This window comes from Trichechus manatus, unplaced genomic scaffold (genome assembly GCF_000243295.1).
Source record: "Trichechus manatus latirostris isolate Lorelei unplaced genomic scaffold, TriManLat1.0 scaffold00054, whole genome shotgun sequence".
Classification (NCBI taxonomy): domain Eukaryota; kingdom Metazoa; phylum Chordata; class Mammalia; order Sirenia; family Trichechidae; genus Trichechus; species Trichechus manatus.
In genome coordinates, this window is record NW_004443990.1 from 14,852,926 (window position 1) to 14,866,786 (window position 13,861).

The 13,861-nt window shown below is 54.7% G+C and overlaps 1 protein-coding gene across 1 annotated transcript in view; it reads right to left on the minus strand.

Moving 5' to 3' along the window:
* The window catches only part of TBKBP1 (TBK1 binding protein 1), a 14,555-nt gene extending 1,809 nt beyond the window's left edge, over window positions 1-12,746 (minus strand). Inside the window, exons 1-8 of the mRNA XM_023732641.1 lie at window positions 12,522-12,746; window positions 11,992-12,114; window positions 11,592-11,696; window positions 10,165-10,348; window positions 9,378-9,553; window positions 9,088-9,149; window positions 347-465; window positions 1-131 (exon numbers count right to left, since the gene is read on the minus strand). The exon at window positions 1-131 is cut by the window's left edge and continues 639 nt beyond it. Coding sequence (XP_023588409.1) covers window positions 1-131; window positions 347-465; window positions 9,088-9,149; window positions 9,378-9,553; window positions 10,165-10,348; window positions 11,592-11,696; window positions 11,992-12,114; window positions 12,522-12,746 — 1,125 coding nt within the window. The remainder of the gene's footprint in view (window positions 132-346; window positions 466-9,087; window positions 9,150-9,377; window positions 9,554-10,164; window positions 10,349-11,591; window positions 11,697-11,991; window positions 12,115-12,521) is intronic.
* Between the last annotated feature and the right edge of the window lie 1,115 nt (window positions 12,747-13,861).

The following is a 13,861-nucleotide window of genomic DNA, read 5'->3' on the forward strand; positions in this document are numbered from 1 at the left end:
GCACGGGGGCACGGGGGAGCGGCGCTGGGGGGCTGGGGACTGGCATGGGGGAGCAGCTCGGGTAGGCGGGGATGGGGATGGACACTGGGGGGCCGGGGAGTGGCGCTGCGACAATGGCGAGTGCCTCTGGCCTGGAAGAGAAAATAGGATGTGGGGGCAAAAGTGTGGAGACACATCAGTGCCTGGGGAGCCAGTGGCCCTCGCCCGCCCACTCCCCTCCCAAATTGAGTGAAGAAGGACCTGGCAACCGGAAAGGAATTCGCTCTGGACCGGAGGGTTGCCATAGCTACCCCCTTCCCTCCCAGGGTCCAGCTCCGGGCCTCTCCCTGCCCTGCTCCCAGCTCACCGCCACTCCGGGCCTGCTCCTGCAACAGCGTTCTCAAGATCCTCCCTTGCAGGGAACTCAATTCTCGAAGCCGGCCCAACTCCTCTGTCAGTTCCGTGTAGGCCAGTGCCAAATTCACCCTGAGGGACATCCCAGTGCCTCAAGGTCAGGGCTTGACCCCAGCCTGCTTGACCCTGAGGTCAGAGGGCAAGGAGTGGGGAAGAGGAAAAGGGAAGTGGGCTCTGCCCCTGCACCTGGCCCATCCCCACCACTCCTGGGCAGAAATCCTCTCAGACTTTTAAAGTCCACCTCAAATGTCACCTCTTCCAGGGAGCTTCCCTCTCCTCCCGAGAACCTTCCATGGCATTCCCAGCCTATGGGCCAGGGATGAGGAGCACAGTGATTCCAAGGGGTCCCTGAACCCATGTGTTCACCAAGCATTGCTGTGGAATGAACACATCTCAATATGGGTATTTTTGAATGTTTTTCTAATCTGTGGAGAAACTGTGGTGGTGATAAATAAAACACGGGTTCATCAGAAAGCTTTACTGAATTTATAGTAGCTTTTATCACTGAATTTTCTCAAACAGTACCTACTAAAAGTATAGGCACCATTGGTGGAGTGGGAGGGGGTCCATGAAGAGAGTCCTCACCTTTGAAGAGGTTGGGAACCACTGTTGTATAGACTACGAGCCCCACTGCATAAAGGAAGACATGACTTCCTGAGTGGGCAGAGGCACCAATGAATAAACTTGAACCCAAGTCTGCCTGACTTCAGGTCCACAGCTCTTGCCTCCACCTCAGAGCTACTTCTGAGCTCTTTTCAGCCTTGTATCTCCCAGGATCTCCTTGTGGTATATAACTCCAGGGAATGCCTTACCTTGAGATCTCTGTCAACAGCTGCTGTGCACACTGCACACCTTTAGGGGGTGCCACTCAGATTGAGCTGCCTTGTTATGGAACTTTACTAGGAGCTCCTTGGTGGCAGGGATTAGACCACTGTATTTGTTTTCCCAGCACACGTTGTTCAGGGACTGATATCCAGTAGGTGTTCAGTAAGCAGATAATGAATTGAACCTCTCCATCCATTTTTCTTTCTTTTTCTCTTCCTTCCTCCCCACGTCTCCCAGACACCCACCTCACAGAGATGGAATGGGCTCTGAGTTTTAGCAAGGGACCTCACCAAGCACTTCCTTTTCTCTTCCTTTCTCTTTGGGTCACTTTGAACCCAGAACCATTCACTGGAAGTTGTCACTCTCAGCCCTGCCCCTCCCCTTCCTCCCACCCTGGCCTGCATACCCCCAGGGACCCCTTCCTGACCTCCCAAGAGGCTCCTGCGCCCCTGCCTTCAACTCTGTCCTGGGCTTCGACAGAGCCTGGCATGGCCCTAAAGGCAGGGATTTTGGTTTCCTTGGATCTCCTCACTTCATCAACTTCAGAAGGGACTCCAGAACTTTATGGGAGTTGAGGTTGGAGGGAAGTGGCACGCAGAGGTTCAGCCACCCCAAATGGGTCTCCTCAGAAGGGACACCCCTCTTATCCAGGAACTGTAGGGCACTGAGAAAGGCAGAGAGGTCAGGGAGGAGGGCTGGAGTTCTCCAGACCCTGAAGGCCCTGTCCCCATTCCCATGTAATGGACATATAAGAGAGGATGTATGTGGATGGAAGGAAGTGAAGGAAGATATGGGAGGTCAGTATGAGTGTGAGGAAAGGGGTGAGAGTGAGTGTGTGTGTGTGTGTCTGTCTGTCCGACCCCAAAGGAGAGGAGGGGAAGTCGTGAGGTTAGGGTTTCAGAGTGCAGGAAAAGCCGAGGTCGAGCCGGCAGACAATGACTGAGCTCCCTGCTCTCCACTCACTGGCTGGCTCTCTCTTACTAACGCTGGGGCAAGGCTAGGGGTGGAAAGAGACAACTGCCCCTCCCAGAAGAAGATTATTTTTAACCCATTTGGGCCAAGGGAAAAATTATTGTAAACAGACCAAGACTCTGGGGCACAAGCCCGCTTCTTAAAGAGGGAGCCCTCACTACCCACCTGATGGTTGACAGGGATGGACAGGGGCAGAGAGGACGTATCCTTCCAGGAATCCTCACCGAGGTCCTGCGGCCCTCAATCCCACCACATCTCAGCCCTTAAATTTGCTAAATGTGTCCTGTGTCTCCCATGCTCATCTCATGGGTTCACAGGAAGAAATGCCTTCTCGCCCATCAGATTGGAAGGTGTGTCCCACGTCAAACTGGGGACTCCTCAAGGGAATGCTCCTGCTTCCCCCTCAGACTGAGGGCAACCTGAGGGCAGGAACTATGTCTCCTCCATCAGACTAGGGGCTTTCCCCTGACAGGTGCGGGTGAGAAGGGACTCTGGGCAGGCACTGACAGAGTGTCCTCCTCTGTCCAGGCAGCCACAGTTTCTCTCTCCATCTACGTTCACTGCTGTATCTCAGGTGACAGATAAGGTCGTAGTCGCCTTCACACCCTGCCTCGGAGATAGAGATCTCACCTGCCACACTCAGCTCTCAGGCCCCAATCTCTCCTCTGCTTGCCTTCTTCCCTTGTCAGGAGCTACCCTAGTTTCCACCGCCCAGCTCCCGGCACCTTCCTCACAGTAAAACAGACATGGCAGCAGGAAATGGAGGGAAGAAGCCCCTATCCCAGAATGCCTCGCCCCTTCCCAGCTCTGGCTCTGATGCCTGGGCTACTGTCCTCCCAGAGCCCCAGGCAACCCTCAAAAAGACGTCAGAGACCTTGGGCAAGGTGATGGGACATGACCTCCTCCTGATGCCCCTGGCCCTTTGGGACTTCTCCTTCATCAGGCCATCTGTCCCCACCTCAAGGTGCATCGACTGGGCTGTTGACTATGTTAACAACCTGAATGACTCAGATTAGAAAACACTGCCAATTCAGTGGAAAAAAATCTCAACTTCACAACACAACAAAGAATCGCACACGTGCACCTAAATACACACTCCATTTCCTGGCTTCCTGGCCCACACCTGAGTGCCATTTTCCACCATCATGACTGTTTAGGAAGGATAGGTCAGGTGAATGGCAGATGGTTGCATTGGGGTGCTTCTTTATTGCTTAAATTATGGGGAAAAGTTCTGAATCTTTCAGAACCTGAGAGAGACCCAAGGAGAAAAGACTGATAGCTAATTTGTATGAGTGCTTGCCACGGGTGCTTAGAACTTTACTTCATCTTCACAACAACCCTACAGCGTTGACACTATTATTATGTGCATTTTACAGACAAGAAAACTGTAAAGGCTTACAGAGGTTAAGTAACTTGACCAAAGTCCTAAAGTCCAGTACTAGTGGAGTTGCTAGAGGAGGAGCTCCGGCCTCTCAGACTCCAAAGTTGGGGCTACCAACCACTACACACGCTGTCTCCCAAAAGAATTTGGAAAGGGGGAGGGGACAGGTGAGAAGGCAGCAGAAGAGAAAGATGATGAGGAGTAGGAGACTGGGGACCTTGGAAGTGGCCTGGGAGCCCTCAGAATCATCACCCTGCCCTGGGAGGGGAGAGGAAGGTGCTAGACATACATGGAAGTAGGAGATCAGAGAGAGGCTGGCTCAAGGTTACAGAGTGGTGGTGACACAGAGCAGGCATTCAAACACATGCTCTTGGCACCTCAGCCTGCTGAGTTGGCACCTTCAGAGGAGCCAGAGTGCAAATGGCAGAGCTGGCAGGAAGGAGGGCACCCTTGGCTGCAGATTTTTCCAGCCTTCATTAACTTAGCCTTTCATTCATTCTTTCCACGAACAATTCAAGGATCTCAAAAACTCATCTGGCATCTGTTCGGAAGCAAGGAAACAAGAACTTTCCCTGTTACTGATAAAGCAACTGAGATCAGAAAGGTTAGAGACCTAAGTGTCCTTCTCTGCAGAAGGCCTCTTTCTGCCCCCAAACCAGCTGTGAGACACATTGGCTTCTGTGTGCCATGTCTTCCCCCTCGAGGTATACTGGGTGCCTCATGCTGTGCTGGGGCCGCATGAGGATGTGGTGAGGTCGGGATTCAGGCTAGTGTTGGATCATGATCAAAACTAGGGATGGACTTGAGATCAGGATTAAAGCTGGGGTCAGAATAGGGCTCAGGTTGATGGCTGACTTGCAATCAGGGCTGTGGACAGAGTTGGGGTCAGGATTAGGGATAAGGTTAGAATTCAGGATGGGATCAGTATTAGGGGTTAAGACTGGGGTCAGGATTAGAGCTGGTCATGTGGTCAGAATTGCAGTCTGATTCAGAATTGGGAGGGAGACAGAAATCCAGCATTCCCAGCCCTTTCATCCTTGCCTGTAGCTGCCCGCAGCAACCTCACCCCTTTCGGGGAATCTAGGAACCAAACTTTCCACCACCCACAGGCACACCCACTGTCAGTCTTCCCGCCCGACCCTTAGGGAGGCGACCACAGGCACCGGGCCCACGGAGCGGACTTGAGGTTGCGGGCTGGGGGGAGGAGGAAGTCGCATTGCAACAACCCAGCACTCCACCACTTCCTTTCAGGCGCCTTGAGCCCCTTCACCCGCCTCGACCAGCTATGACTTGCGGTCCCCAGAACCTGGCTTTTCATGGCACCCCCACCATGCCCCTAGCCCAGCCAGATGTTCACTTCATCTAGAAAGTCTTCCCAGATGCAGCTGAACTGAGCAGCTCATAGCGAGGATGGAAACCAGAGTCCCCATTCAGGAGGGTGACCATCCATCCCAATTTGCCCCAGACTGTCCCGGTTCACACTAGCTTCCCCAGCTAATTATTAATAGTACCCCCTTTCACTTTTAAAAGTGTCCTGGTTTGGCCAATAAATCATATGGTCGCGCCTATATGGGGCGTTTTACCTGGAGGGGAACCTGAACCAGAAAAACGCCACAGAGGTACCCAAAAGGTTGGCGGTTCAAACCCATCCAGAGGGGTCTCGGCAGAGATGCCTGACAATCTGATTCCGAAAGGTCACACCCTTGAAAGCCCTATGGAGCACAGTTCTACTCTGTAACACACAGGGTCGCCATGAGTCAAAATCGACTCAACAGCAACTGGTTTGGTTTTGGTTTTACCTGGAGGAGAACCTGAACCAGAAAAATGCCACAGAGGTGTCATCACCACAGATGCTCAGGACTTGCTTGGTATTTGCACTTAAACAGATGACTTAACTTCTCTGCACCTCAGTTTGCTCATCGGTAAAAGGGGGACAGATACCTACATCACGTCTTTTTGTGAGAATTTAATGAGATTTTGTATGGAAATTGCCTTGCCTAGTGTCTGGGGACAAAGAATCAGGGGAGTGCCTAGGAGACAGGTGGAGAAAGGGGGAAACCAGTTTTGATACTTTTTTCTTTTGCAACACCTGCTCAATGACTGGTTTAAGAATGAAGGGGGGGTGTGTGTGTAGTTTCCCATCTAGGGAAGAACACAGGTAAGAGCTACTCTCTGCCTGCCTGGCAGGGAAAGGGTCAAAAGCTGGGGTTCAAAATCACACCATCCCTCAGACCAAATTAGTGGGAGCAAGTGGGCCCCCAGTTTCAGAACCCCTCCCCACCTCCTGGGAGCCCCCCAAAGCTACAAGTGCTCAGGGGTTAATTCCTGTGAGCACAGGGTGCCCTGGCTGAAGACGCTTTGAAATAAAGGAAGTAGGGAGGGTGAGAAGCGTGAAGGGGGAGGCCCTGGGCCCGCAGGTTCTGGGGCATGAGGCTAAGTTCAGGGCACACGGGGGTCTCCGACTTCCGTCCTGACCCACCCCACACTGCCCTTGACCTCCGTGCAGAGTTTCCATCCTCTCTCTCCGAGTTCACACTTCTCCCCCACCACTAACCGCAGCCCACGCAGAAGCTTGTGGGCGGAGAGAGGGGTGTGGAGGGTGGGCGGAAAAGCGCCCAGGCTGCAACACTGAGCCCCCCATGTTGGGAAAAAAGAAAGGCCTAGAGTTTTCCCCTCATCACCCAGACTGAACCCCTGTCCTCTCACTGACCCCCTCCCTAATAAGCCCCCACCCCCACTGAGCCCTCATTCCCCTCACGGAGCCCCCGCCCCATCAAAGCCCTCACCTGCCTCAAGAAGCCCCCTCACCACAATGTCCCCTCCACCCTTAGCACTGGCTACACTCTCAGAAAGGCCCCTCTCAGGACCTCTGTGCCTTTCAGCTGGGTTCAGAGTGGAGGGGGCCATGGGTTCTGCACCTCTCACCTCGGCCGGGACCCTCCCTGTTCATCCTAAGGAGCAGGATGGTCCCCACTCTCAGCCACTTCCATCATCATCACCCTTGGCCCCTAGGTAACCCCAGTGGCTTTTCCTCTGGGGCAATTTGACCCTTCAGCACTGGCCACCAGGTGCTGGGAAATCTTACTCTGAGGTCAGACGCCATTTTCAGAAGAACGTGGATGACCAGAGCTTGTGGCCGGGGCTGGGCTGGGAGGGACTGGGAAATCTTGGGGCTGGAGCTGCCTTCCACGCCTGCCCCCTTGGGCCTGAGATAGGGCCCATGGAGGAGAATTAATAGAGGCAGGATCCAAATCCGTAAAAGGGAGGGTACTGTACCAACCAGAACTCCCACAGTGAAACTGGCTGCCCAGGAGGTGTCTAAACTGAGCCTGGGTGAGCATCTTTCCAAATGGAGAAGATTCCCACCTAGAAGTAGGCTGGACTCAGGAATTTCTGGGTCCCCCTCTTCAGCCTTCACATCCTCTGGGTCCTCTTCATCCCGATTAACCCCTCCTCCTGGATAACCCAGTCCCAAGGCACCTCGCTCCTGAAAAGCCCACATGTAAAATACCCACTAGCCTGGAGGGTCAGGCTGAAGTCGAAGAAAGAGGAGGGGATGTTGGGGGAAAGGAGCTGAGAAGGTGACTGAGGCCTCCTCAGGTGGGAGGACCAGGGAGAGAGCACTCGGGAAGCAGCCTATTACCAAAAGGAGCCGAGTTTATAAGAAAATAAAACTACCGGGGGAGTGAGGACTTCCTCTGCAAATTAACTCTTGCCAAGCTGGGGCTGTCCAGAGATGCTTAGCTGGAAAGAAAGCATGAGGCTGGGCAGGCAGGCCCAGCTGGCTCTAGGTACGAAGACACAGGAGGCCCTGAGACAGAGCTCGAACCACATGGGAGGATGGGAGGAGCTGGGAGGTCACCTCCAGTAGGACTGGTTCAGGTCAGTCCCCAAGCAGTGCCCAGCTCCCTCTGGCCAAAGGGACCGGGTGGGACAGGTTCCTTGGGGTGGGAAGGGAAAGCGCTGTTCTGGCTGAACTAAGCAGCATGGATGACACAACCTCCAAAAGCACTTCCGTGGAAGGGTTCTTTCTCTCACTCACATACAGCCTTCGCCCCTTGGGATTGGCCACCCCCTTTTTGACCCCACATCTTGATCCAATCACCTTCCTCTCACATCTCTCAGCAATGACTGAGCCCAGGAGGGAAACTTGGGGTCCAGAGAGGTAAAGCCACTCAGCAAAGCCACTCAGCATGCCAGGGATTTGGATTCCAGCCCTGTCTAAACAGTCCTCCCTGGGGTCCAGCCAACTGGGGGAGCCTTCACTGCTGGTCTTACAAAAGAATTTGGACTTAGTGACCCATCAAAAGCCCTACCATGTGACTTCTGGGGGAGCTAGGATTCTAGAAAGGGTGTGTGTGTGTTCCGGGTCTGGGCACACGGGCTAGGATGAGCTCAGAGCCCCAGCCACAAGCGAGGGTGGACTCTTTCTGTAGAGGTCCCCCAAATCCCCCCCAACAGCCTAGCTGAGGGGCCCTACCTACCAGTCCCAGAAACTGGGTTCTCACCACACAGCTATCACAGCTCCACCCAGGTCCTCATCCCAGAGTGGGGAGGAAGGCGAGGGGTATCCCCAGTTGGCCAGAAGCTGGGAGGAAGATGAGGAGGAAGCTTGCTGGGAGCCAGGACCCCTGGGGCCCTATAGCTGGGTATCTGTGTGATGAAGGGTTAGTTCCTGTCCCTCTCTGGGCTTCAGTCTCCCCCTCCAATGAAAGCAGGGAGTCCATGCCACAAGCCTCATCTTGGGGGAGAGGACTTAGGCAGAAGGAGGTTTGAGCTCTATTTCTCAGAAAGTGGGAGAGGATGAGTTTGGGTGCAGATGTGACAGGCATGAGGCTCCACTGCTGCCAAGTTGCCGCTCACCCCCTCCCTTGCTGCCCAACACTCCCCCAGAGGCCCCCTGCATTAGGCTCCCCACCAACACGGCTCCCTTCCTACTTCCTGCTTCCCCTCTTTCCTGGTGGGATTCCAAGGGGACACCCCAGCAGAGGATGTTCTAATTCCCCACCTCACTGCCATGTGAGCCCAAGGAAGCCCTTCCCTTTTCTGAGTCTCAGTCTATTCTCTCCTGAGATAAGGAGGCAAAGCAGCTCCTAAAAGAGACCACCTCCTCCATCCTCACCAGGGAGGGGAGAGTTTGCCCAACTGGCTGAGCCCAATTACTGATACAAAAAATGGGGCCCCAGAGAGGTCCAAAAACTCACCAGGGGACACAGAACATAGCAAAGCAGTTAAGTAAATCTCTCTCAACCTCTGTCAACTCTAGAAGAGACGGGCTTGGGTACCAGAAGAAAGCAAAGGGAACCTCCCAGACCCTTATCACTCCCAGAACCTCACCTCCTTCCTACGGAGGATGCAGAGCCACAGGACCAACTCAAACACCACACCCCGAGGGCTGGGAAGAGAGGTCCCCCCAAACAACACGGAAGGAGGAAAGCAAACCAATGGGGGGCTGGGATGTGCCACCCCGAGACGTGAAGAAGTTAAGAGGGAGAGGGATTATAGACACGACTTACTGATCATCCCCAACTCTTTTCACCCACGCCATGTCCCGCTCCGACTGGTTGGAGGCCAAATCCTAAGGGGGAAGATTGAGAAGTCAGACTCTAACCTCACCCTGGCCTGGACGTCCTTCTCTGCCATTCCCAGGGCAGTCTGTACTCAGGGAGGAAGGCACAGCACTGCACAGAGGCAGGGGGTTGGACCAAGTGACCTCTGAACGTTGTTTCCAGCAGCCCTCAGACGTCCACAGTGCTCTGGGGGTGGCAGACAAGAGTGCCGGGATCTGGAGCCCCCTGGCAGTTACCTGGGCCCGGGTCTCTTGCAGCTGCTTCAGCTCCCCCTGGAGCCGCTCGCACTCCGCCTGGAGCTGCTCCTCCCGGAGCTGAGCCCCGCGAGCCTCTCCCTGGGCAGCCTCCAGAGCCTCTTCCAGCCGCTGCCGCTCCAGCTCACTGACACTTGGAGAGGGGCCCGGCCAGCCCGCTGCCAGGGGAGGGGACAAAGTCAGGCTGGGTCCAGCTGTCCAGCTGCCGGGCACCTCCCACTGACTCCCAGATCAGCACAAAGTGAAACACGTGAGGATTGCAGCTTGAGGGATCCAAGAGTGATGGCCAGTAAGATAGATACCCAAGGATGAGAGATACCTCCACAGAGGACAGTGAGGAAGGATGAGCTGAGCTGCTTTTCTAATATTCCAGGTTAAAAAAATTAGATAGACTGTCCCAGGGTTCCCTGGCCAGACTCAAGCCTACGGCATCCTTAGGGGCCTCGCGGAATCACAACTTTTTACAGGCAGGCTTCTGGGTGCGGGTGCCCTCTGCTGATGAACATACGAGTTGCACTGAGGTAGCCAGGAATTGATCAGAAATGTGGGTGTTAGAAGGGGGATGTCAGTGGGAGAAATTGAGGTAACAGTGAATAAGGTAAGGGAACAGTTGGTAGATGGGGAGTATAGTGATTATGGGAGAAACTGAAAATATCAGAATGGGGTGTGACGTATCAGTAAGAAAAGCTGGAGGCATCCAGTGGTGTTGAAATGGGGGTTAGGCTTGGAGACTTGGGGATAGGGAAGTCAGGGGTCTCCGAGATCTCACCGTGACTCAGGCTGGGTCCCCCTCTCAGTGCCAGGTAGTGCAGGTCCAGATCAGGACAGGACAGGGCAGGGGCCTGTGGCGGAGGGCTCAGGCTCGGGAAGGCTGTGTCCCGGAGGCCTTGTTGTTGTCGCAGCTGCTGCTCCAAACCACAGATCTGCTGCAGGTGGGTCTCTACCAGGGCCCGCTGGAGGAAGACAGAGGGGTGAGGGTCTGCACAGGGCCAGAGCACACCTGGGGGTCCCCCAAACCTAGAATTTCCTCATGTCTGGATAGTCATCACCCCCCAAACTAAAGCAGAGACCCTCAGGTCACACACCCCAATCCCACTCTCCAAGTGGCCATGAGTACGAGGTCCATCCTCCCAGCAACCACAGTGCAGAAAATGTTTCCGGCTGTTGCAGCTTGCAAGGTCAAGGGTACTGCCTCTTCCTTGTCATTAACACACAGGGACACTTATAAGAACACTCAGCCCCTGTCCAGACACCACCAACCCCTCAGTGATGAAAGGGCAGGAGCATAATAACTTCCATTTGCATATTGTGACTTAACTACTCTGGGCTTCATCTACCTCATCTATAAAATGGGGCTAACGATATCACCATACTTACCTTACGGTTGTTAGAGAATGAAAAGAGATAAGAACAGTACCTGGCACATAGTAAGTGCCACGTGTTAACTATACGGTATTAAGTCCCTGGGTGGTGCAAACAGTTAACGCACTTGGCTGCTGACCAACAGGTTGGAGAGTCAAGTCCACCCAGAGGTGCCTCAGAAGAAAGATCTGGTGATCTACTTCCCAAAAATCAGCCCTTGAAAACCCTATGGAGCACAGCTCTACTCTGACACACGTGGTGCTGCTATGAGTTAGTGTCAGCTCGAGAGCAACTGGCTATTATTATTAAGGCAAAGCATTTTCACACGAATGCCCCATCTGCTCACAACAGCTCAGTGAGGTTGTTATCTTTGCTCCACTTTTCAGAGGAGGGAATGGAGGCTAAGTGACTTGAACAAGGTCACAGCTAGGAGTCATCAGGGAATCATACCTCCTGATCCTAACGCCTGCTGATCTGCTCACACACATGGCCACACTCCAACTCAGAATCACACACATGCCAAGACCTGTCTCAGTAGTCACAGACACTCCTGGTCACCTCTGCGTTCACTCACAAGGTCACTCACAAGGCCTGAATGCCACACACATCATATCCTGTCACTGCATGGCCAAGATGTAGAGTCACTCACAGCCTGGATGACACACACAGTCTCACTCACAAGGCCAGATGGGTACTCACACACATGAACACAAGCAGGGTGCATGCCACAAGCACACACAATTACCACAGAGTTGGGGTGTTGACACACAGAACTACACACAACACACACAACGAGGTATACACCCTCCAGCACCCCAGCTCCCCGGGCCTCACCATCTCTCCCAGCTCTGTCTCCAGATCGTTCTTCTCCACACAGAGTTTCTCGTAAGCCTGGATCATCTCCCTGAGCTGTTCTTCCTGTTCCTTATTCTTCTGCAACTGGATGGGGCCCAGAAGGGAGAGGGTGCATACCACAGAGTCAGGCCCATCCCTGACTTAGGGGCTGGGGGCTCCCCGTGCCTCCCCACGCCCACTTCTAGCACCCCATGGAGGGGTGGAAGTGCAGGAGGAGCTTCAGCTGGTTCTAGGAAGGACCAAGATCATCCAGTCAAGGGGGCAGAAGGCCGGAGGCTGGCGGGGGGTGGGGTATAAGAAACAGATTTGAGCAAGGAGCTCAGGGAGATGGGGCTCAAACGGCTCACCTCATGAAGTGCTCACCTCATAAAGGACTCACCTCATGCTGAAACTGGTTGAGCTGTTGCTGCAGACTGACCTTCTCCACCTCCAGCAGGGAGCCATCCTTGATTTCATACAGAGAGAAGCCATGCTCCTCTCCAAAGTCACTGATCAGCGGGTACTGTGGGCAGGGCAGGAGCTTCAGAAGGCCTGGTTCCCTGCTCCTGCCCAGGCCTCAGCCCCACTGTGGAGCCCCTGCCCCACAACCTGCTTCTCCCTCCCCTCTCCAGTGGGACCTGTACATCCCAACTCCCATGGGCCTGTAGGTGTCTGCTACCAACCAAGGTCTTTTTTGGATCCAAAGTCCAGCCCTTCCAAAGCAGATCCCTCCTGATCCCTTCCTGATGGGCTTGGGGCTGTCTATAGTTCCCATCCAGAGCAGCCACAGCCCTTACAGGTGATCCTCAAGTTCACAAGCATCTGTATCCTGACCCCTCTCTTGGATCCCTGGAATCTCTGTCAGATCCTCGGTTCCTGCCACCCACCAGGCCCACACACAACCAGACCTCACTCATCTCCAGGTTCTACCTTGACTTCGTAGACTTTGAGGCGGCGGCGGAGGGTGGCGTTCTCCCTCTCCAGGCCTCCCAGCCTCTCTTTGATGTCTCCGTAGGCCGTGATGAGGGCAAAGTGGGAGGCAGAACACATGTCTTCCCCCAGCGAGGGGTGTCCAGGGCCATCCAGCCACACCTCACCAGGCCCTAGGGCCTCCTGGGTCAGGATGCTGATGTTGTCCTCAAACATGGACTCCATGGTAAGGACCTGGGCCACGGCCCACACTGGGCCTCCTGAGAGAGCAGGAGTAACTGTGGAGAGGGCCGGTTGGGCCTTGTCCCTAATACCCATCATCCTAGTCCGAAGGATCCCGGCAGCCAGCTGAGATGCAGCCTGGAAGCTTCCTGCCCTGAGCTCAGTGAGGGAACTCCCACAGCCCCTTCCCAAACTACTAAGCCCCAAGTTCTCTGCTGCCTTTGGGGGAAGGGGCTAGGACCAGATGAAGACTTGAGGGCAAAAGGGAATGTCAGCAAGTAGAGAACAAGTAAGCCAGGCCTGCAGCAGGGAGGAGCTCCTTCCGGAGCATGGGGAGGCCTGTGGAGGCCTGTGGAGGGGACAGAGTGGTTTTCCCAGCACAGGGACCAGACAGCCTGCCCTTTGCTCCCTCCCCTCAGCCCCTTCTTTGCCCCAGGCCTCACTTCCCCAAATACCTCTTGGCCCAGCTCCTCATCCCAGGCCTCCAGCACCCCCGGCTCCTCCCCAATTCAGGCCCAGTGCCGACCCGATCCGAGGGTCAGCCCCCTACAGTCAGCACATCCTCTGCTGCTGCCCCCGCCCAATTCCCAGCTTCCTCCCGCAGAATTCCAGAGTTCAGGAAAAGGAAACGCCTCCCCCACTTGCACAGGGCTGTGGCAACCATGCAGACTCTCCTGTCCGTGACCCGGGACCTATAGGAAGTCCTTGGCTGAGAGTTACAGGGAACAAATGGGGAGAAGGGGGTTTTGGGAGGGGTGCTAGTGCAGCAGAGTGAAGCTAAAGAATTCCCAAGCCCATCCCTGGGTGCCCGCATGCAGAGAAAAGGGGAACCCTGAGAGGGGGCAGGAATGACTCAGGGCTCCCAAAGAGTAGGCGAGGGCGTGCGTATGTGTACTTCTGGCCTGTTTATGAATGTGTGTCTGTGGTTGGCATGTGTGGGGGGAGTGTGTGTGTCTGTGAATGAGCGTAGGTGTGTCACAGTCTCTGCCTCAATGAGTGCATTTGCAGAGCTGAGGGGGTGTCGGGGGACAGAGTTGGGGAAGTGGCCGCGAGGGAGTTTGTGTCTGTGTGTGTGCGCGTATGTGCATGCGTGCGTGAGCGTGTGTGAAGGGTGGGCA